The sequence below is a fragment of the Lonchura striata genome, chromosome 19 (genome assembly GCF_046129695.1).
Source record: "Lonchura striata isolate bLonStr1 chromosome 19, bLonStr1.mat, whole genome shotgun sequence".
Taxonomy (NCBI): domain Eukaryota; kingdom Metazoa; phylum Chordata; class Aves; order Passeriformes; family Estrildidae; genus Lonchura; species Lonchura striata.
Genome location: NC_134621.1, coordinates 7,533,938 through 7,558,291, shown reverse-complemented (window position 1 = coordinate 7,558,291; position 24,354 = coordinate 7,533,938). Strand labels below are relative to the sequence as shown.

The window sequence follows — 24,354 nt, the reverse complement described above, 5'->3', positions numbered from 1 at the left end:
AGGATAAAAATTTTCCAAATTCTCCTACAGACTGCAAGAAAGATAGATTTTCTGAGTATGAGAATGGGAGATGACTGAGAATGGAAGTACAATGGATCTTCCCTCTCTATCTTCCTGCAGTTTGCCAAAAGTTCCAGGTGGACAAGGTAAAGGGGGTCTGCATGCAGAACAAAGAGAAATAGAAATATCATGCTTTTGTTCATAACTATGGAGGGCCAAACATCTTGTCAATGGGATAAATGGGGTCTTGGCCCTTATTCCAACCGAAGATTGCTTGAATATTAAGAATATAGAGCTGTAAAGTTATTTGCATCTCTCTTGTAGAAAGACAGATCAACCATGCCTTCTAGATATACTCTGCAAAAGTAATGAGCTTTATCTATAAATAACCAATTGTCAAAATCATTTGCAGAAGGACAGGCTTTGCTGTGCTGCACAATGGAGTTGCTGTTCAAAGAGCCCCGAGTTGAGTAGGTAAAGTCTTGATTTGGGAGCAGTAGAGGAAAATCAGGATGAGGGATAGAGAATAAGCAAATTGGACAAGTATGGTAACACTGGTGATCTTCCTTCACTGGAGGATTGAAGCAGTGCCACTGCATGGTGCCAGGCTCAGCTGCTTTTGGGGTCAGCTTGACATCTGAAATGCAGAGCTGTGTTCCTAAGTGTGATATTGTTGGTGGAGATTGTCTCCACAACCTAGTCTGAATTTTCATTTAAATTTTTTTAATTGCCACATTATCGTGGTGAAAAATGTCCCCAGTTCATACAGACAAAGAAAAACTCTTACACAAATGAATGCCCAGACATGGTGCTAGCTTACCTCACATTAGATGGGAGGGAGTTTTACAAGCAGACTGACACATTTCTTTATAACAGTCTAGTATAACTGTCATTTGATTTTACCCATAAAAATCCTTCTATAAAAGCAACAACTAAGGAAAGCATGTTCTGGGTTTGAATTTCATAAAAACAGAATTGCACTTTTGATACAACTGCTCTTTTTATGATGTCTGTGAATAATTCTCCATTTAGATTTCAAATTACAGCCCCATGCAATTTTTAAGAAAGCCACCTTAAAATCTCCTTGGAATAGTCAGAAACAGACTATTACCTGTATGTAGTCTATAACTTGCTGGTGTCTTTGTTTGGCTGCAGCGACTTCACTGTCTGAAATTGCTTCCCTCAGGGACTGCTGGGTTTTCAGAGAGTCCAGCTCTATGACAGCAGAAAGGCGGCAATACAGGCTTATAAATTTTTCCTTGTAACAGCAAAAATGAGCTGTGAAAAGACCAAGTGCAAAGGAAAATGGTTACATTCTGGTTATGAAATATGAAATCCTTAGCTTTCAGAACACAAATTTTATTAAATGTAGTAACTAACTCTGGTGGGTTTCTTTAAGCTAGAAATGAATAATACAGGCTTCAGTTCTCCAATTTACACTGGATTTACTCTGTATCTTCACTGATTTCAAAATAGTAATTTCTAATTACATCTAAGTGAAGGGATAATCAGGTCTATAGTATGCAGCTCCAGAGGCTATCTTGCCCTTGATAGCTTTAATTCTGAGGTTTTTATTACTCATAATTTATTTTATCAAAGAAATAGTGACATGGATGGAAAATGAAACTAATATTTAATATTTTTTTAATTAAGTATTTCAGAATGAAACAATTAAAAATTAATTTTGAAGGCAGGTAACTTTCTCTTGGGCTATGCTGTCTTAAATGAGGAACTTCAATGTAAATGACTCAGCAGGAAAAGCATTGCACTGATATCACAGTTTGGGGGAAATAATTAAAACTCTTTTAGGTGTTACCACACATCATCCTCAGAATGCTCCTGCAGAAGGGTAACACAGAAAGTTCAGACATGACCTCTTGCTTTGTGTAATTTGACTTCGGAGCAGCATAAAGGTAACAGAAACAGAATAGCTACAGTGCCACGGAGCTTTGCAAATGTCATTTTACCTGGTGTGTTAGAGCTACATTATTCCAGAACCTGCCAGTGCTCAGGCAAAACTGAGCAGTTACCTCTGCAAATGGCAGTGCAGAAACTTGCTGAGGGAGAGCAAATTTTCAGAAATACTTCCCCATTCATTGGTGCTGCAGTAAATGCAAACATACAGCATGATCTTGTTAGAGCAGCGAGTGCCAGTCGGATTTACTGCTGCTGCTCCCCTGGACTGGGGCAGGGCATTTTTCAGGGTGTTCCAGGTGTAAAATGCATATATTCTTTTCATCAAAAATATTAAAAAATTAAAATGAAAACAGTGCCCCATGTCTACTTATTCCTTACAAACAACATGATTAGAATAATTGAGAAGAATTTGTTCAGCTGAGATCCAATCACAGAAACATTTTTAGCATTAACAATAAAGGCCTAATCTGAACACTGAAATCTCACAAATAAGAGTGAAAGAATGAATTCTACCTTCTGGTTTCAGCAATGCCTAGATATTGCAGGGATCCAGTGTGATTAGTGTGTGGTCTTCCAGTACATATGCCATATGTGGTGGACTCTTGAGTGAATTACAGCTGTGGTTTCGGCTCCAGTGCTGAAGTTTTGAGCCTTTGTGGTTTTAAGTCAGACCCTTTAATGTTACTTTAACAAATGTTACTTCAACGTAGTCTTTTGTGGTTATGCAATTATATAGTTGGTAGCCACCAGCTAATGGGGAATGGAAGCTTCTAATATTTGAGATGTGAATCACAGTCACTTTATAGAACATCAGGGATACATATATAATAAGTCATATTGAAATGTCATCTGCCTTTGGCCAGAGGATTGCTTACTTTAAATATACTCAAAAGTAAAATTCAGCTTTCCATACTGTTTTCTTCACCATGAACTGCTTTCCCACTGCAGCAACATTGCAGAACAGAGAGGGTTGCACCAGGAATACCTTCTGGGAGATGGCTCTGTTGCATGTTTGCTGGTACCACAGCATCCCATGCAGGCTCTATTGATTTGTCAGACCCATGCAGGCTGTGTCCCTGAAATGAGAGGCACTCCTGCCCCTGGCCTGTGTTCCACCTAATGAGAATCAAATAGTCTGCACAACCTCTAGTGAGGAGATTAATTGCATCAGAAATTAATATGCTCTGTGCATTAACTTGCATAGCAAGGCAGCAGACCCCTCTCACCAGGAGAAATGATGTGCTCCATACTCAGAGGCCTACAGGCTTCAGGGTGGCACATCAGAAGATAAAAGTTTGGCTTTAGGGCACTGCAGCCATGGCCATGTGACCCAAAGCACTGAGCTAACTCTTACATTAGCTTTCCTTTGAAGGGGTAACTTTTCCTTGGCAGACTACATCATGTATTGTGTGGCCGTTCCACTCATAATTGCATGGCAGCTCAGCTGGCATCTGCCCTCCCACAGGCAGCAGAAACCCCCAGAGCTGTCACAGCACCAGTGTGCTGTGGCTGACGGGGCATAAATCCAGAGCTGTATTCCTGCCTGATCCAAATGAAATTTGTGGTGCTGTGTGATGGTAGGTCATGGATGAGTTGTGGCTGCAGAAACACAGGTAAGGCAAGACACTCCATTAATATCTCATCTCCTACAGAAATGATTTGAGCAGCACTTGGCACTGATACACAGGAGATAGGGAGGCAATGGTGTCACAAAGATCTGGGAGGGATATCACTAGGGACACAGCTGCCACTAAGGCCTTTCCTGCAGTGGCTCCTGGTGTACTGACTTGATCAGTGTTGGCTTATATCTGTCTCTCTTCTTGAAGGCAGAGGAAAGAAAGATCCCCAGTTTTACAGGCCAGAAGGAAACAGAGCAAACTGATGCGTAAGGCTCAACAGCCCCAACATTTTAATATTCTGTCTAAAAAGAACTATTAAGTCTTTATGAGTTGCTTTTATGTGGAACCTTTTCTTTTCTCTGTGGACCAAAGAAGAAATAAGAAAGAGAGGACCTTGAAGCTTAAGCATCTTATGCCTTCTATGAAACAGCTGGAAAATTCTGTTTTGGGGAATTCTTGCCCAGTCAGCAGTGCAGTGGAAGAGAGCTGAATCTGCTAGAGCACAAGATGTGCTCTCCAAGGAAAGAGATTCAAGTCCAGTGCTTTGGCATTTTTCACAACAGGCTTTTGCTGAACCACAGCAATAGGACAGTCTCCTGCATTTTTTCCAGGTATCAAAGGGAAAAAGATGCCCCTCATATGGGAAAATCTATTCAGACCTTTCACAAAGCTGTGAAGGAGTCAGACCTTGAGTAGGACTATCTGTAATCAGGATCTGCATACATCCCCATTACAGAACCAGCAATTATCCTTGTGACAACTTCGAGGGATGGTTTTTTTTCCATCTCCTATCACTCTCCAGCTTTGCTGTGTCATGTGCAATTTCTCTTGGTTTTTGTTTTAAAGAACATCATCTTGCAAAGAAGCTTATAGACGCATAGTGGATAGCTGTGGGCCTTGCTGTCTGCTTTGCATTTCAATAACGATGGCTACAGTGCACGCTTTAACCACCCTGCTCCCTCTGTAACTTGTACACCGTTATAGGGAGTGTTGTTGCCAAAGCCATCATGTGATTTATTGACTCTCCACTGGGACAAGGGGGAAAACAGATACAACTTTGTGATTTTATTATAAGGAGACTGGGTTAATATTTCTAGGTGAAGCAAGCTACTATACCAAGTTCAAACATCTGAAGAGGGAGGTTAAGAAATCCTGAGTGTGGGGTGTAAGGATTATTCTGTCCTGGGGCAGTGCAGACGTCGTCTGAGGCGGGGAGCAGGAGAAGAAAGGAGACATTGTGACCCAGTTCCAACACCTCCTGTGTGTACAGACGGAAGTGCTTAGCCTGTACAGGGACACGCGCGGGGGAAGGAATAGGAGAGAATTACAACATGGCACTTATATAAACAACACCCCAAATGATATAAAACATTAAAGAAAATTTGCACAACATCAAGCTCGGAATTTTTATAAAACGTAAATATTTGGGGCGGGGGTGGGGGGCGGTGGTGGCTAAATGTGGGTTCATGTCACTACATAAAATAAAGATTTAAAGCTGCAATGTTCCACATTAAAACAACACACACAGGCACAACCCCCCTGAAAACAACATTTATGTTTCTTATTAGGCAGAAAATGATCACATGCCATGTGCTTTTCAAGATTATGATTGCATAATTATGTGAAAACATGAAAATGGATTCAATTAAAAACCTTTAAGATTCAATTTAGGGTTGGTTAAAAGAAATATGCAGCTCTCCCTCAACACAGCACTGCAAAGGTTTAACAAGTGCTGCAGCGAGAGAAAATGGCCCAGGCAGAAGTGGCCTGAGCTGCTCAGAGCTGCTGTGTGCAGCACTGCCTTCTGCCCTGGCTGTGCCCCAGTGCCACTGTCCCTGCTCCTGGTTACGATAAAAATAATAAAAACACATAAATAAATCCATGGAATTAAAAATGCAATTCATTAACATAAAAGTTTGGTGCTGAGCCATGAGACCATTTGCATCTGTGTTTAACTGCAAGGTCATGTTGATGTCTGTCTCTCAGGCACAATGGATGAGCTCAGATGTTTGGCTGAGCTGCAGCCTCAGGAACATGTTGCACAGTGATTTCAATATTTTAGTCCCTAAGTTTATAAGAAAAAAAAAAGTTGCACAAAAGGTATAACCTCCAAGCAAATGCAATAACATGGAGACCTGTACAGAGCCCTATTGAATTAGAGTGACTGACCACAAGGCAGCACACCATCTATCTTAATTTTGGATTTACTTGAGTCTTACTTGGCTCTTCCCTGGCTAGAAGGTGAAGCACTGATGGATTCCTTTTTAAAAGCAAAGCCTAAATCTTTCAAAATCAAGAAATGTAGAACCAGATTAATTTATTTTAAGACCAAATCATTCTAGCTGGACAAACATATCTTGAAGTGAATATAAAGATGATTTACTTCTACTTTAAGACCTCTTTACCTTTGCAGACCAAAATAAAATGGAATTCATGTAAACAAGAAACAAACTTCTTAGCTTATTTTTTAATGAATCTTTCACATCACAGATTATTCTCCCTGACTTTATTTATTCACATATGCATTTCTTGTACCTAAATGTAAAGCCAGAAGCCAGACACCTCTCCTCACCCACAGAAATCTGGAGGTCTGGGACTTTGTGTTTTAGAAGGGACACTTTCATCTGTGTGCAAAAGAACAGCAAAATGCTGTGTCTTTCGTGGGCCTTTCCTACAGCCTCACTCGAAGCCTCCCAGAAAACAGCCACTTGCTGTGCTTGCCTGCAAAAATGCCTCTTTTTCTTTGTCAGCCTTTTAAAGGTGCTCAAAACTATTATTTTCATGCAAAAGTGCTTCTTTGGACCTACCTGAAATTGCACAAATAACCTAAAAGATGAAAAAAATAGCAAGCAGTTGAAATTTGCCTCTTAATCCATGTCCAGGACAAGAACTGTTTTACTGAAGATGTTCCCCCTTAGAATAATGGAATACAAAACTTCTCTGCTTTGCTTTTCTTGCAACCCTGACATTGAATCCCTATTTTTCAGTGACACAGTTTGTAGCTTTTTGTTGCATTCTTAAGAATGGGGTTTTAAAAAGGTGATAAATCCCACAAAGGCAAATACCTGATGCAGAGGTAGATTGATCTGTTTGAGGAGAGCTTTCACTGCTGTCTGGAGCTCATACAAGAACAATTGAGTAGGGCAGTCTGAAGTATGATCCATACTTTCCACGTATTCTGAGCCAGAAAGTGTTTGGATCCATTCCCACTCATCTCTGTATGTTGAGTCAAGTTAAAATTAGAAATATAACAACAGTTCAATGCACAAGCAGGAATTCAGTGCATGTGCATTTGGGATCTGTTGATAGTTTAATCCTCATATACCAAAACATTCTAAACTTGTGCAATCTTGATTAATCTTTGAAAAGTTTTATTTTTCTAGCACATGTACATGAGACTGAACATTCCTCTGGAAGTCCAACTGCCTTTGAAATATTTCAGTAAGGCTTCTCACTTAAGGTTTTCTCTTTCACATTCTTCATTCCCTATCTACCACAGTATTTAAGAAAACATGCATTTGAAATTGCTACAATTAGCAGGAAGTTTGATCTCTGTGCAGGACTAGCTTCTACTGACTGCAGCCAAAGAACTTCCTGCTTTCCTCCATGTGTCTCTATTTGAGACCTGATAAACATGGGAATCATAGTTCTGGATCCAATCCCTAATTCACCCTGCCCACTATTCAGTCTTGAATAGCAGCCAGCATCAAACATTAAACGAAAAATGTACAGGAAACCCCACTACAAGAGAAGTAATAGTTGTGGTATAATCTCTTCCTAAATAAAGATCTGATTTTAAGCTTGAAGAGTCAGGGATTGCTATAAACTCTGAAGCCTTAGCTTTTATATTCCTTCCAATGTTGTTAGTATTCACTACTACATTCTGGATATCCTTGTTGTCTATGTAAATATCCAGTTCCTTTTTCCTCATGCAAAATTCTCAGCTGATTGCTGAAATGATACAGGATTAAAAAGCTCCAGAAAAAGGTCAATAAAATGTGTTTCCCACTAGGCAAGGACCAGGCAGTACAAGCAGAGCCCTTGCCAATGGATAAGGGAAGCAGTGGGCAAGGGGAAAATGGCTTTCCCAGAGCACAGAAGTTTGCTGGCTAGCTGTGTTTATAAATATGGTTTTCAAATGCTGTGTGTTTGCTGTGGTTTAGAGTGAAAAAAACCAGACATCACACAAGAGAATAAACAAAAAAATTCCCCACATCAACACTCCATAGTCAGTGAAAATCCATGGGAAGGGTGGCACTAAATCTACTGAAGGCTGAGTCAGGGCTGCAGGCTACGATCTTGGAACATTACCCCTGTGCAGGACTTGAATAACCATGGAATACCATCCCTAGAAACCAATGGGCCCCTATCCATGTACCCTGCATAGGTCTTCAGACAGCTGGGAAAACTCAGGTGCACCTGTTTAGCTCAGCAGGGCTCTCTGGGATGGCAAACACTGGAGCCAAACCCTTCTGCCACACACCAGAGCCAAACCATGCTGCCACCTACAATTTTGCAATGGCAGAATTGCCTCGGCATTAACTTTAGATCAATTGTTCCAAAGTTAAAACAACTGCTCTCTCTCTCTCTCTGTGTGTAAGTGTATCTATAAATTCACTTACTTGGAGACATTGCTGTTGTCTCGGATTTTGACGTGACACAGGACGTTGGGCAGCTTCTGCAGCACCAGCACTTTGATCTGATCCACAGAGCTGCAGAGTTTCAGGTAACCCAGATACAAGCCGGGAGGGAGGCGCTGCTGACTTCGTTTGTGATAGGAAAGTATGTCCTGTTTTAAGGGAAACAGTCCTGCATAAAAATCTCATCTTTTTTTCCACATAAGCAGAAGAGTTTGGGAGCAAAAAGCAACAAATGTTTTTACAGCCGTCGTTCCCAATTCAAAAAGCATTTGAGCACATGCTTAAGCATATGAATAATCTCTGGTAGTTCGGGTGCACTTGGACAGCTTCTCACTTAAAGCCATACACAGGATCTCTAAGGTCTCTGTGTCGTGCAGGAATTGGCTCTGACAACCTGAGGTTTCAATCTTCTGCAACTGTGGTGTTTAAACTGGCTTAAATAACCCCCACGTCTGCCTCTCGTCCGATCATTTCAGTGGTGAGGCGGGTCAGGGAACTGATTCCTCTGAAAAACAACTTGGGAAAAGGAGCAGTTGTTTTTCAGCAGAGCAGTTCCTTGGTTTGGGTTTGGTTCGTGACTACACAGAGGGAGCAGAGCAGCACTGGGGAAGAGCTGGGAGAGAGGGGCTGCAGGAGCCAGGACTGTCCCCAAGGATCCCAGCCCACATCTCTCCAAAAACTGCTCTGTATCACCTGCTGTCAACAGGAAGATCTCTGTCAGCATGGGGGTTGGTAGTTTGCAAACTTGAACAAGTGGCAGCATTTTCTGAACAAATATCTTTACCAACAAATACACCTTAGAAGAAATTATTATTGATGGTGAATTTGCTGAGGCCAGGAGACCTTTTTAGGGCTATGTATAGCATTTCTCCAAAACTACCTGAAAAATGATGTCTGCTGCCATCCATCCTGAGAAATGTGTGCTTCTGCAGTGGGTGAGGATTAAGACACCTGGCCCTATGCCTTTACTCTTGGAACCATCAAATTATCTGCCAGTGCTATGCTTGGCTCTGACCAGTGCAATTAGACCCTCATTTTCACAAGCACTTCATGAACAAAATACCCACTCGATGATTAAACAAGTAATAGAAGAAAGGGTGGGCATTAGATAGGAATGTGTAAACCATTAGGGGAACATTTTTTCCACTAGGATCTCTGTGGAAATCTGATCAGGACTGTAGTTTGCTTTTCCTAATATAAAACTTTTGCCCAGATTGACAATTTTCTGCACCTTTAACACATTGTAATACATAAAATCTAGCATAGATCAGGTAAGTTTTATTGTCTTTTGGAAATTTTTTAACATTCCTAAAACCTGGTAACATATATTTTGATTGCCTGTCACTTCCCGATATGAAAAGCAGAGCCTGTGCCAGAGAAAGTGCTCTAATTCAAAAATTAAGCACAGCAGCCAGCATCTCAGGAACAATGCTAAAGAAGGCACTAAGACAATGATTTGGCTTGTATTTTGGGTAACTGGGCAACAGTTTTGGGGAGATTGGCTGCTGCAGAAAGCATGTATTAATCTTAACATGAACTGTCTCTGTTTAATGTGTGCTCAGAGATAATTCCTGAAGGGCTGAACCCTCACAGCTCTCAGGGATGGGAGCTGAGCTGAGTGTGCCAAGCAGCTTCTCAGATCAGTCCTAACCTTGGCATTTTTCTAATTGCAAGTCTAGGAGCATGTGATGCAGAAATTAAAGGAGGGTTATGGTCAGTAAAGGATTCCTTAGCAGCTATACCAGGCTCCAAGGAACCCTGAACCCCACAGAACAAGCTTATTAAGTAGAACAGTAAAGTTTAAAACCTAGATTTAGTTTTCAAGGTTGGATGGAAAAATCTTACAGAGTGTAGAAATTCTAAGTGTCTCTATAGGTGCTTAAGAACATCCCAGAGAATTTTAAAGCTTTTTTATATCCTTTGCTACAAAATTCCATAGCCTGGTTTCCCGAAATTGATAGAAACTACTATTCTCTGCTAGGACTTTGAAGTAATTTCTTTAGAATCTCATGGATATTTTGCATATTGAGGATCTGATCCCAGATCCACTGGAAGTAATATAAGTCTTTGCTCTCAATGGGAGCCTTGCCATTAATTTTATTGGGCACTGGACTAAGGCCTAAAATTCTGCAAGATGTTTCCAAAAGTCAGGGCTCTGGCACAGGCTTTACAAAAGCAAATAACACACAGTAAGAGAAGCAAAGCACTACCTGGATTGTTATAAGCAAGATGTCTAATGCTGTTGGCTCCTCTGGAGTTGAAAGGGATTTCCTCTGGCTTTGTAGTTTGGAGACCTGCATCCATTTGCCATTAAAAAATGAGTACAGACTCTCCACTTCTCTTACAGTAACTATCAGCATATTGCCATGTCGATCCTTGATTGGCTCATAAAAAACTCTGCCTAAATTGTGAGTTCCCAGCAAATTCTAGAAAACGAATACAAAATGGATGTTATTTATCACATATCAGGAGAGTATAGTTTGAAATGTAACTTTGTGCTCATCGACATCAGTCCTGCTGGCTTCACTAAGAATGAGACACATTGTGTTTCTCAAACCCTTGCCTTACAGTCATATCATTTAGTGATAAAAAGAAATATTTTCCCTTAGGTTGTGTTTGTAGATTGAGTTGTGGATCCTATGAGGCATTTGGTCCAGCAGTGCTTATTCCAATATGTAATGGAGAACCTCAGAAAGACTGTTATGACCCAATGCCTTTGTAAAAGGCAAATTAATTCACCTATTTACTGCAAAGAAATTCACTTATTTGTTTCAAACTTCACAAACTTCCTAGTTTTGCCCGGTCATGTAAAGATGCAGGATGTGATTTTTGTAAGCACTCATTGGTGTGCTAGTGATTCCTTTGATATGAACTTATTTAAGAGCTAGGTGCTTATCTGAACCTACTCACAACCAAATTTTAGAAATCATATAAAATTCTTCCTTTTTTTCCCAAATCACTCATAACAGACATTTTAAATATTTTTTGCTATGTTCATTAACTATAATCTCCATTTTCTGTTCTCCATTTAAAAATTATTCAGATTATTTTCAGCAACAAAAGCAAGAGACCTTCATGTTTGTGCTGAATGTAAATAATTCTGGAGCTAAAATGTGGAGTGTGTTTGTGAAGCACAGGATTTGAAGAGACATGAATCCTTTTACTTCAGATACCAAGAATGTGCTAGACAAAACAGGCAGAAACTGACAAAACTACCAAGGCAAAGCTCTCCAGGAAAATATGTGAGGATTAAAGAAAAGTAATTTTAAAAGACTCCACATAAAATACATATTTTGGTTAAAATGCCTTTCCTCACACAGTAAGGCGTCTGCTTATAGGTGCAAACACACTCAATCCAGTGACCAGCCACTGAAGAGATTCCCAGATGTTGTAAAGAAAAATGCATAACATTTAAAATATGCTCATTACTTTGTGATTTTTCAAGAGATCTACAGTAAGCTGGATAGGGAGAAGGGTAGTGTAAAAGGAAAACTTGAATTCACAATGAAGCACATTGTATCTTTGGGGAAGTACTGTACATTAAATTAATGACACTTTAAACTGATAGATTATACTGAAATTAATTATCTGCACTTAGCAGGCAATATTTACTTACCAATTTTAATGTTAAATTGTTTCTAAACTCTCGGTAGTCAGCACAGTGCCTGGGTTTGGGCAGTATAAGTTGTCTCTTTCAGCTTTGTGCATCTCTTTCCAGGGCAGGCTGTTGGTGTCTATGTAGCCCATCTCTTTTGCCTTTTTAAACTTCTGTCTTTTGGGGTTTGTCTCCTTTTCTGGCTGACTCTGGGTGTCTTGAGTGTACATTTTGTGCTAATCCCTGTGTCTCCAGCTGGGGCAGATCCTGGCAGTAGTCCTTAGCCATCTAATTGTCATACTAATCACTGCGGCACGTGAATGTGCCCAGATATAAACAAACATTTCTTTATTGTCACTATGTTGTGAGTGACATTCCAGCACAGGGAAAGAGGGACCTACTAATATCTATATGGGACTGATTTATGCCCTAAAACACTTTTGTATCTGCTTAGCTTTTTACACCATCACTTGTGCTTTGTTTGCTTCAGTTGTTTGGTGGTAACAACAGGCAAAGTTGCAGTCCCTGTTGTCTCTGAATGCACTGATCTAGTCCCTGAGCAGCTGTGTCATCACTATCTTCTCCATTCTGCATTCCTGCAGAGTCAGTCTATTAAGTGCCTCAATAAAAAGTATTCAACCATATAAATTTTATTGAGATCCTTTGGCGGATCCCACTAGGCCACACACCGTTGACAGCTGGGTGACAATCCCTGTGCTCCTCAGGGACCAAGCAAACAGAACAGGCATTTAGGGCAATAAATTTGGCAAAACTTCAGCAGGGAGTACACCACATGGGCATATTTGCTGTGCCTCTGTGCTTCAAGCTCTGCACTTTGCATCTGTGGTAGCCAATAAAACCACGATGCCCTGGGGCTGTCGGGTACCTCCCTGGGCAGTTCTTTGTTCAAGATCTGCACAGGGGAGATGGAGCTGAGCTAACCAAACGTGTGCCACCTGAGCTGAGCCAGCCCCAGCTTCCTGGGGGGGTATTCAGCAGGTATAGTGAGAACCTGCTATAGTGACAGCTCAAAGGACTGACAAGCAGCTGCTGCTTAACACAGGTGGTCCTGCACTAAAGGTGCAGCAGGCTGGCTTTTGGGGCACGTTGGGGAAATCAGTCCAGACAGGTGCTGCCCAGGAAGGCTGCTCTGCTGCTCTGCTGCACAGCATGCTCAGCAAAAGGTGTCAAACAAACCCCCTGTGCATACTGTTAGCACACAGCTGCTGCACACCAGGTCATGGTGCTGACACAGCCCCTGGGGGACGTGTGGCCAGCACAGTGGCCAGCAGTGAGGATCTGCAGTAATGCCAGGAGTGCACCACAGATTTTCTGGGAAGTTTCAGTGACTTCAACAAAAGGTAGAAGAAAGTGAGGTTGGATACACTTTTTCCATAACAACCATGCACGCAGCTTTTTGAAAATGTATTTTCCCACAAAAGTAACTACTTTAATGAAAGTGTCTGCCTGCCATCTAGAGATTTCATGTTGTCGTGAAACCCGATTTAACCCAGCTTCAAAGCTTTACAATAAAGATGGAAATGTTCTGCTGGAGAAATTGTAATTTCTGTTTGCATAACAAGTAGTGAACTGAGACTCAGAAGGATTTAAGTGTTCAGTAACACTCACGTTGTGTCTGCAGCAGAGGCTGGAATAGAACAGACTTTAAATGCTTTATTAAGAGATTAATAATTAATAGGCCCATAAGAGACTTTTGAGCAGCAAATATCAGGATTTTAACTGAATTCCCAATCTGAAAACTCATAGGCTTGTCTGCCTGGCCATTATCTACTGGTTCAAATCTATTTGTTTCTTTGTCCGTTTCTTTTTTTTCATTTTCGTTTCTTTGTCTTTTCTTTCTTCCTATTGTTTCTTTCCTTTGTTATTCCTACTCTTTAATAAAACTCCTTCCTTCCTGGCAGGAGAGGCTCAGTGCCTCATTTCACTGGAGCTGAGAATGCTGCTCCAAAGAACAGTCCCAGGGACAGCTGGCAGCTCCGTCCCTTGCAGATCACTGAGCTAACAGCCAGGAATATGCCACGGCACCCACCTGTAGCTGTGCTGCTGCTGACAGCATCTTCTGCCTGGCCTGGAGTGCTGTGGATGAGGACACAGACACAGCCATGTTCTGCCTCAGCCACCTGATGTCATCCCACATGCAGGACAACTGCAAAAACAGATCCACTTCAACCAGTTCTTGTTCTCGGCATTTGCAAAAGCAGAAGTGATACTAAAATGCAATTTGGACTTGAAAAATCAATAGATATTGCACATTTTGTGTTTCTCCAGATGGCAATCAGCTGAGTGGATAAAGATGGCACAGATACTGACTCACACAGGAGGTGTTCTGTAAACATCATGAAACCCTTTCAAGTGATTTTGGACTACTGTGGTATGAAAAAAGTAGTGTGAGACAACCTGAGTGATGGCACAACCACAATACCAAATTTAAAACCCCTGGTTATTTCTTTAGACTCTTGCTCTAAATGTCCATAAAACTTCTAAGTGCCCACATAGCAATCACTCATGTAGGATCATACCTTAAGAGTTAATTGTACCATTGTCAGTGCCACAGTCAGGATTTAATCCACATGACTGGTTTGGGAAAATTACCTTTCACATGAGAGATAAAGCATTTCATCATTCAGCTTTTTACTGACATAATTTCATACATTCGGAGTGGTGAGTTAAGGCCTATGCATTGCTAGCAACAAATTTGTAGAAGCAATAGATGAAATTAGGCTCCCATTACCTTTGTGAACCACAGGAAATCCTGCATAACTGAACTACTGTGAGAGTCATCGATTTCCACAATTGGGATTTGATCTTCATTGGTTACTAACAAATTGTCTTTGTAAAAAAGTATAACAGATAAGTAGAGTCCCCTAAAGAGAGAAGGAAACACTATCAAACACCTTTCATGTCTATTCACATCCATGCCAAATTTAGTCAAAGAATCACAGATGTTAAGTTCTGATGAAACAAAGTGGATTATCTGGTCAAAACTTCTGTGTAATATAAGGTCATGCATCTTCAGTCAGTGAATTCTGAAAAATATTTGGGAAGTTTATCACTTTAGATGATGTGAGACTACATGAATCTAAGAGATTATGGATCTGTGCGAGCCAGATCAGTTTCAGTTAGATTTTGCCAGAGTACACAGTACACAATGGAGGCCGTATGCCCTTTAGAAATCAGAAATTTTACTAAAACTTATCATTAATGTGCTTAGTTCTGCCCTCCTTTACTTCAGAGCAAATGTGAAGTAACTCAATTGAAATCTGGTGGGTTATTATGGGTTTACATTGGTATAATTGAGTGTAATTTGGCCAACATATCTGCAAACCTGTTTATAGATATCATTCCTTTCAATATTTACCCTCACAATTAGCTACATATGTGAAGTGGTTACTGCAGGGAATTTAAAGACTCTGGAGAGCTCTTCTGAAAGAATCAAAATCTTACCAAAATACAAAGAAGAAAATGCAAATTGAACACTCGTGGCAATGAAAGAAGAAATAATCCAGAATACGCAATTTCCATTTGCTAAAACAAATAATCAGGGCTGCGAGTTGGGTCACAGTGGGCTGCAAACCCAGCTGGGGAAGTCAGAGTTGTGTGTGTAGCTTGTTGCCAGTGGACTATCCAAGTGTTATCTGAGCTATGAATGAATAAATGTTGTACTTTCATTAATGAGCAGCAACAGGGGCAGTGCTTTCAAACAGCTCAGTAGCTGCGCTTTGGCTTTGCACAGAATATTTCACTCTGTAACAATTTGAATCCACTCCCAAAAGTAACAAGGAAAAGATTCTGGTGATTTCAGTAGAAGCTAGAGCATTCTTTTCCTGTCAGCTGCACCAGTCTTACACATCTGTGATTTTATCAATTCATTCTGACCAATTGCTGTCTCATCAGTAGTGACATGTTCACACATATTTGTGAGGTGCTTTTCTCTAATACAGAACAGCAACTGCCAAAATTCAGATTGCCTCGAACAGAGAGGAATGACAAACCTTTTCAGAGTCTTCACAAACTTGTTTGATGAATGGAAAAGGTGCTTCAGGCTTCTGGAAACCGATTGCTTGCGACCAGCATTTTGTAATTTAGAACTTTCTGAAATGGGAAAAAGAAGCAAACCCAACCCAGCGCTTAAGTTTCAGTTAGTGTCTCATAAAAACCTTTTGTTTCTTGAACCACAGTACTAAATTTCAGACAGTGCCTATTACATTCCTTTCAAAAGACATTTAGAAAGATGCTCAGATGCAATCCTTTGATGGTGTTTTCATTAACTTACTGATACAGAGCAGCAGACAGTTTCCTTACTTGCTGCAAACTCAGACAAGATAAAGCTCTTTTGCTCTGAAGCAAGCTTGAACCAGCCCTCCATGCTCTTAATGTTTAGAAAGGATGGGAATTCTATAAGTGGTCTCAAAAACCAAGAAGGGATTTGAATCACCAGTCAACATTTTAGGGTGTTGTAATTTCTGAATTTCTTACCACATGTAGCTTAAGCTTCTAAGAAGTAAATAATTGGTGCACTGGCTGACACTGACATCCCAGCATCACCAGTGTAACCTAAGGAAAAGCTTTAAGGGGACCAGATCAAGCCTCATCTGTCTGTATATCACATTAAATGCATCTGCTGTCTGCTGGATCAGTCTGTGTCTCACAAACGGGATGGGACCCTGACTGGCTGCAGACTCAGGATTTATTATCTGTCTGTACCATACAAGCAAACAACAAGAGACACAGAGAAAATAACAACATCCATGCAAATCCAGATCAGAGACAAGGTGGCAGCTTGTGCAAAGCCTTTTTCTACATTTTCTTTGAACCAACAGCATAAAAGGTGCAAAGTCATTATACCCTAACCAATAAGAAAAAGACCCATGTGGGTTTAACATTAACAAAAGGACTTCTATGAACCTTAAAAAATACACAATAATTCATTATTTAAGACTGAAACTTTTTCTATCTTTGCAAAGCATATATCTAGGACTTTTCACATCTAATTATCAATAAGTTCTTGTTCTTTCTTCTTCCTTATGATAAATATAAATGTATTCATTTGTTTCTTATTTTCCTAGTTTCCCATGAGAAGGTTTTGAAGTTTCCCAGCCTTTCTCAGCTTTATGTCTACTTTCTGGGGCCTTTTCGCACTTCCTAAAGTCTTTTACCTTTTTATATTCCTACAATTCCCCCTCTCTTTTTCAACCCTAAATAAACCATTTTTGACTTGTCACTTATTTATTACTTTGCATTACATAGCTTCACTACTGTATATATTTATTACCTTAGGAAAAAATGATAAAAACTTTCTATATGAAGGCACTTTTTTTGGTTTGCTTTAAGCTTGGATTTTTTTTCTCCATCACAACAACTTCCACTTATGTATTGCTTCAGAGCTTCCACACTTACCTTTGCTCCCTACTAATCTGGAGTCCAAGAGAGAGGTGTTAAACTCTTTTGTTCACTTCATGTCAAAGCTGAGACCTGTTGTGTGCCTGTCAGCATCTCTGGGCCAGCTCTCCAATAGAAGAATTTAATAAAATTGTCCCAATGTTCTAAGAAAACATTGCTAAATTTTTATACATTGCATTCTTTTTCACTTTGATGATTTTGACAAAATGTCTTCCCTTCTCTCATGCATGGCCTTGTGAGCCAAGGAAGTATCTTCCCATGGGCATTGAAAGCCATGAGTTCTGTGTGACAGCTGTGAGCAGCTGTGTGCCTGTGAGCAGGTTTGGAGGGGACACCAAGAGGTGGCAGTCAGGGACATGCAGGACTTTATAATGTACTGGCAGTTATTATTCATATCTGGATTTGAAAGCAATGGGCATTTAAAACTGTTTGGGTTTGGTTTTGGTTTTTGCAATGTCTGTGCTGTTTAATGTTGTAAGAGAAACAGCAGAAATACTTTGAAAAAATGGAGTTAATTCTTCAGATATTTGCTGTGATATGAAAAGAAAGACAAAACAAAAAATGTCACTGTGAAAGTGCATCTGGCTTTCCAGGATCTGACTGTTTATTTGGATGAAGCATGGATCCCCATCCAGAGAGAATTGTGAAACATTTTGAGGGACATCCTTCTGCAGTGGGAAAAAAGCCATGACTCATGAAGAGCAACTTGCTGAAAGCTGCTGATCACCTGCTCAGGTGCTCTCAGAGTATGTCCCACTTACCTCTGGTGCAGAATAGGAGGTGTCTGTCTGTGTCTCCCTGGTGAGTTCTAATTTTGAATAATTGAAGAACATCTAAATTTGCTGTTTCCACAACCCCATCTGTGGAAGTGCTCAGCACTGAATGCTGAATAAATTTGCACCATGATTGGCACATTGAAGGCCCCAGCAAGCAGACACATTGTTAGCAATAATTACTGCTCTGTGGAACAGTGAGTACAAAGAGAACAACGTTCTATTGGGGGTGAAATCATACAGTTCAGATGTATGAGACTTATTAGATCATCAAATCCATTATCTTTCCAGTGCAAACTTGTTCTCCATGGCATATTCTGCAATGCACTCTTCAGCTTAAACAGACTCATCCAAATTCATGACTACTCCTTTGTTTTCTTCTCCTTCTAAAAATATTCATTTGTATTTCTAACCATATCTCCTCAGATAAGAGTTATTTTACTGTGAGCCTTTTTTCAGTGTATTGCACTAATGTAAACCAAATGCTACATGAAAACTCCTGTCTTACTATTTCATTCTTCCAAGGTTAAGATCAATTTAGGAATATAAATTTCATTCTAATTGTTTTCTTCTGTATTTCCTCCATCTATTCAGAGGGAATGGAGGAGGAAATTACTGAAGGCAAAGCAACAAAATTTTGTATAAAACACCAAGAGACTGCAACATTAAAATAAGAGGGCGCGTTACAAGTGAAATATATGTTATTGGTCTATTTAGTGGTTTGGGTTTAGTCCACAGCTATGCAGAAGCCAACAGCAAAAGAATTAATGTAAAACTAGATGGAGATGGTAAACTCTCCTATATTGCTATTTGCTTTTGTTTTACAGTATTGTGTGTCTAGAAGCCAGAAAACATGGAGCTGAAATTAGGGGATAATTTGGATCTGCAGGAAATGGAACTTTGTCTGTTACTTAATTAACTAATAAATAACATAGAGTAACCACCACAGAAAAGTACCAGTAGCAACACAGTAAGTTTATATTAACAAATGATACAGCAACTGAGCTGTGAGCTCTTTTAATAGAAGCCTGGGAGTGAGTACATAGCAGCCAAGATGGGAGAATTTCCAGTGATTAGATTTAGATCAGAAGCATTCAAACCTGGTCTGAAATAGGCAATTAAATAAAAAAGGTGTATTTTTGACAATGGCAGACTTTCTCTTTGAATGTAGAGGATGTATAAAGATTTCTTTGCAGTTTTTTATGTAACTAAAACCCATACTTAAAAGCAACCTATTGGAAGAATAAGAGCCATCCCCTCAAGCTTGTATGCATCTGGGATCTCTTCTCAAATTCCCAACCTGAAATTCTCAGTCTATAGCTTGGTTCTCAAGTCTACTTTCCTATATTCTCACAAAGAATTATAATCTAAACATCTTAAATGCCTTGTGGAATCAGCAATCCCTCTCTTTGCTAAATGCAATTAAAACTATGCGCTCTGCTTGTGAATCAAATTAAAAGCAGAACATTTTTATTTCACCTCTGACTTGTCTATTAAAATGCATTTCAGCTGAATTTCAGAGGGAAAAAATCTGGTAAGAATTCTACGGAAGAGTTGGGTTCCTTTCTTAATGAAGCGCCACACAATTACTTAATCCACTCTGACTTGTTTAGAAAGAAAGATCTAAAAGAAAAAAATACTTAAAAATATATTTGAAGTGTTGCCAGGACATACAATTGTTGTAACTCAGTTATGATAGTCTGTAGCATGGAATTATGAAGACAAATGGATGACTGTTATTTGTAATCACCAGGGTTTTCCAGAAGATTAAACATATGAAAGAAAGCTTCCTAAGTAATTCCCTTGGAGATTTCATCATATCACAGAGCAGGTTCAAAAGCAACAGCTGATCTAATTCCAAAAGCTCTTAAACTCACTGTACATTCCAGTGTATTCTTCCTGGTATTTTTGTAATCTTGTTTTCTCCAGCGCCTGCAATGCAGAGCACAGGGCAAAAGGCAGAGCCTGAATGAACAGACTTGGGCAAAGGATCTGCCTGGAATGTGGGCAATGTCCCCTCCCAGATCCCGCAGGAGCAGCAGCACACAGCCTCATCCTCCAGCTCCTCTGGCTTCTGAGGATTTGCCTGCGTTGTTCAGATGATCTCAGACCATTTGGATTGATTACTCTCAGTTTTTTCCACCTTCTGTCACTTGTCCTGCCCTCGGAGCCAGCCCGAGCGGGACATCCCACGCAGGAATCCTGTGGGACGCTCGGGTGCCTGACACCAGGTGTGACACCAGGTGTGACCCCAGCTCTGCTCCCACTGAGCTCTGCCTCCTGCACAGCCTGCTTCTGGCAGAGCCTGTTCTGCTGCCAGAGCTCAGCAGCACTGCAGGCAGCCAAGGATCTCCCTCAAACCATGTCCAGCTCTTTGCTGACAGCTCTACAGCAAATGGGGCAGACGGAGATCCCAAGGTTGGCATTAACTGGAATGTGGTAAAGGGATCATGGCAAAGAACAGAAAAATGCCTGGACAGGTCCTCAGCCTGTGTGTCAACATCAGGGCCAGGCAGACTTCCACCCTGTCAGGCCACCATGCTAATTTACATTATTAAGCATAGAGATCAAGCCTCTGTATTACATGAAGTAAAAACTGTTATTTGGGGTTTTCTGAGAAGCTTATCTCAGATCCTTGATCAAATTCCTCAGGTTCCACTGAGGTTGATAAATATCAGAATAAAATTTCTGAGTCAAAGTGATGTCATAATTCTTACTTTTCCTGCAAACTTTGTTTTGATTCCTTACCAAATTAGTGAAATAAAAGGGATTGACATCATCATATATTTAAGGAAAGTTCCAAAGGTTCTCCTATGATGATACCATGCTGATTTATCCAAAATATACTGCTGTGTAATGCTAGCATTACAAGCAATTATGAGATTTCTATTTGGTTGGAGGCAAGGGTGCTGCTCAAGCTGTCTCCAGTGTGGTACTGCCCTATGTGAGGTCCCACAGCCTTTCAGGCACGGAAGAAAGTGTTCTGAGCTGAACACATTGTCTGTATTGTAATTTATTATTCAAGGAAAAGGTGTTAGGAAATCAATAATGAAGTGATCTTTGCTCAGTTTTGAGACTGAGGTTAATTTCAGGAGCAGTGGAATTTTATAAGAGCAGGCATTGGTGTCAGAATGTTAAAAGGAGGTATTTTCTGCATGATGTTTATAACTGCTTCTGTTCTGGGCTGCTATGTCAGTAAAACAATTTATACTAAGAGTATTTTCAGATGTTCCATCACTTAGTCCCTGTTGACTGGAAAGGTGCCCGAAAGAGCTGAGATAGGTACTAATTCCAGAAAGGAAAAACTGTACCACAAAAAAACCTTCTTTAAGAGCATAAAAAGCCATGTAAGAAATAGAATACATCATCTGTATTTTCAGTACCAAGACCACCTGCAAGTGATAACATTTGCATGAATTTTAATTAGAGAAACAACATTTTCTTGCAATATCTCCTTTCCAAGCATCATAGATGAATCATTTAAGTTGCTATGGTTACAATGGGTTGTGTCAGACTGTGGATCAGTGTGATGGTTACAAATTTGCATGTAAAGAACAAAGGCTGCCTCTTTTTATTTCAGCCAGATGATTTTAGCTCAAAATATTTCTATGATTTTAAATCAATTGCTGCAACTTGACATATCAGTTATACTAGGTGAAGAAAAATGAAAACTTCATGATAGTTTAACTTTTCCATTTAAAGAAAGTCCCTTTGCAATGAAGCATTGTTCCAGTTAGAAGTTTATTTTAAGAAAATAAATAGTACTTTTCAACAACCCGTATAGAACAGGAGTTTTTATATAGGCTCTAAAAAGAATGCCAAGATGTTGCCTTAGCTCTTGAGCTATTAAAGGCACAGTCTGTTTCTCATGAATGAAGATTGGCTGAGATTTGAACTCTCTCCTAGTTTTGATCCATTCTGTTTTGAAATGTAGCAATCTTATCTTCCCATTGCATTGTGCAAGTATTTTTCATTATGGATTGGCATGCCATCCACTTAGTGTCTTCCATTTGGAGGCAGCCAATTCCTCCCTTTTGATCCAAACCAGTTGTTAACTGTCTAAAGGGTTTCTTTATATGAAAAAATAAAAAAGCCTTCCTTGAAACATTTTAATGGAACCCTGTGTGAAACTAATTTGTAGGGAAAAATATATCAATAGGTGTGTAGGGTATGGAGGGAGAAAGACTGTGTGTGTGCACATTGCAGCCTTCAGACGTTTTCATCCAACTAATTTCAAGGGTTAAGAGCGAGATAGTGTGCTAAAGTGATTCCAGATGGGCCAATATGAATATCTTTCTTTTCCTGATGAATGAGAAGGTATGACCTAGTTAGAAAACTGCTAAAAACTACAGGCGCCACAGCGGCTTCAGCTGGTGCCCTACCACACGGCGATGGATCCCTACCTCTGCAGCTGTAGTGCTGATGAGCTGCTCGGACCTGCTGAAGGAGCCGTTCCAGGGCCTCTGTGTGTCCCCTGTGCCGAGGCTCTCTTCCACTGCAGTCTTTCCAGTCTATTGAACAAAGGAAATAAACAGAAATGAAACACAAAGGTGCAGGAGAGGGTCTAAAAATATTTTCTTGCCTCTGGTACTTCTCGTCTCTAGAGGAGTTCTACATCTCGGCAGGCACAAGTCGTTTCTACGTCTATTGTTACTTGTACACTGAGTTTTCTTTGCCTTGTGCCAGCTGGGTGATTAATTGTAATGGTTATTAACAAAGAGCTCACGAGCAGCTCTGAGAAGCTCCTGCAGTGACTGACTTGACCATGGCTGTTTCTCTCCATGAATGGGCTCTGGTGCTGCAGGCAGGGCTGCTCTCAGCCTGTCCTGGCACTCAGCCCCTCACCGAGGTCACACCATGCTCCTTCTGCCACTCCTGCCAACACCAGGAGATCCACAGCTCACCTACACGTCTGCAAAGCAGAGAGTGAACATCTTCCTACCCCCAGAGCTTGCCCTGTGGCCAGAGAAACGTGCTTGGAGTGAAATCACTTCTGGAGATCTGCTCCCAGCAGAGGCCTGAGCAAACGCTGGCAGTTCCTGCCCTGGAGCCATGGGCTGCTCAGCACTGCACTCCTGAGGCAAAATCCTGCTGCGCTTGTCCCACACACATTCAACCTCCAACAGACTTTGTTTTCACTCCCTTGCTGCTAATGAGAATCGCAGTCTTCATTTTAAAAAACAAACTCATCATAAATAGGAAGAAATTGTGTGTATCAGAAAGGAGCTCTTTAATTCCAGACTTGGCTATTTTGATACTTTGATTATAATGAGAAAAGCTCATTGTACCTGTTTCCTGGCCCAGAGGAATTGTGGATCAAGGTATTAAGAGATCTGTCTGCACTGGAGACATGCTCCCATCTTGCTGGCACAGAGGCCGTGTAGCCACCAGCAGTTTGCTCACTCACTAAATATACAGATCCAGTTTCTAGTGCAAGTTTGGAGTCAAGCATTCCTTCCAATGGGCTCACTATGCCAGGGATATAAATACCTGTTTATTTACATTTCGTGTAGCAGCCAGAGTAAGCCCCATGAAAGGCTGGAAAGAGAAGACATTCGGTATCCTGATAGCCTGTGGGCAGTGTGACAGCCGCAGAGGGGCTGTCCTGTGTGCTCTGTGCTGCTGCAGACAGCAGGGCCAGCTGCATTTACTGCTCTGTGTGGGGAAAATGTCCCTAGAGCTCCTGTGAGCAGCCAGGAGGGACCAGCTGGAACTCAGCAGTCTCAAAGTGCTTTGGTATTATCAGACTGGTAGAGTTTCAAACAACCTCATGATTTCTCTCTTCCAGTGGTTTCCAAACTTTTTGAACCTCTAGATTGCTGACTACCCTAAAAATGACGCAGAAACCAGACCAGCTTCTGTCATTGTCCATCACTCACCTGATCATGAATAAACCTAGAAATATTTCTGCCTACTGGAATTTCAGGAAAAAGCTGCACAGCGTTGGCCATCACTTTACAGGCTGCTGCTGTGTGGGGGAAACAGGAGGATAGTGGCAAGTGCTCCCTATCATCACACACAGACACATCTCCAAGAGTGTCACCAGCCTTTGATGCTCTGGGATTGGACTGGATCAGCATCAGGCCCTGAAGCTTTCCTTTCCCTTGCATAATCTCATGGCTGCTGTTACTCACAACTTTGTAGAGCATTAATGTATTCCCATTTAAATTTTAGCTCAGGGCCATATATTGTTATGCAGCAGTGGTGTAATGTCAGCTTGCTGCCTCCTTACCAAGCACAAATCTTCTGCTTTTCACAGCCAGTGGTGAAGGCAGTCATGTGAATAGGGAAGTTCTGCCCCCAGTAAATGCAATGGTAAATAACATCTTGTCTCTCTAATGTGAGTGTTACTTAATGAAAAGATTTGCATTTAGGCTCTGCTGGTCTTA

At 40.7% G+C, this 24,354-nt stretch overlaps 1 protein-coding gene across 5 annotated transcripts in view; it reads right to left on the bottom strand.

Annotated features, from left to right (window-relative positions):
• The window catches only part of ANKFN1 (ankyrin repeat and fibronectin type III domain containing 1), a 105,678-nt gene that overhangs the window by 5,788 nt on the left and 75,536 nt on the right, over positions 1-24,354 (bottom strand). For 4 of the 5 annotated variants that reach the window (XM_021555428.3, XM_021555446.3, XM_077787376.1 and 1 more), the window contains 9 exons: positions 22,369-22,476; positions 15,785-15,884; positions 14,524-14,656; positions 13,822-13,938; positions 10,387-10,602; positions 8,159-8,325; positions 6,602-6,752; positions 4,653-4,821; positions 1,112-1,278 (listed from right to left, as the gene is read on the bottom strand). In XM_021555428.3, the coding sequence (XP_021411103.1) occupies positions 1,112-1,278; positions 4,653-4,821; positions 6,602-6,752; positions 8,159-8,325; positions 10,387-10,602; positions 13,822-13,938; positions 14,524-14,656; positions 15,785-15,884; positions 22,369-22,476 (1,328 nt within the window). Of the gene's footprint in view, positions 1-1,111; positions 1,279-4,629; positions 4,822-6,601; positions 6,753-8,158; positions 8,326-10,386; positions 10,603-13,821; positions 13,939-14,523; positions 14,657-15,784; positions 15,885-22,368; positions 22,477-24,354 lie in introns of those variants that run through there. The other variant, XM_077787377.1, reaches the window with a different exon arrangement.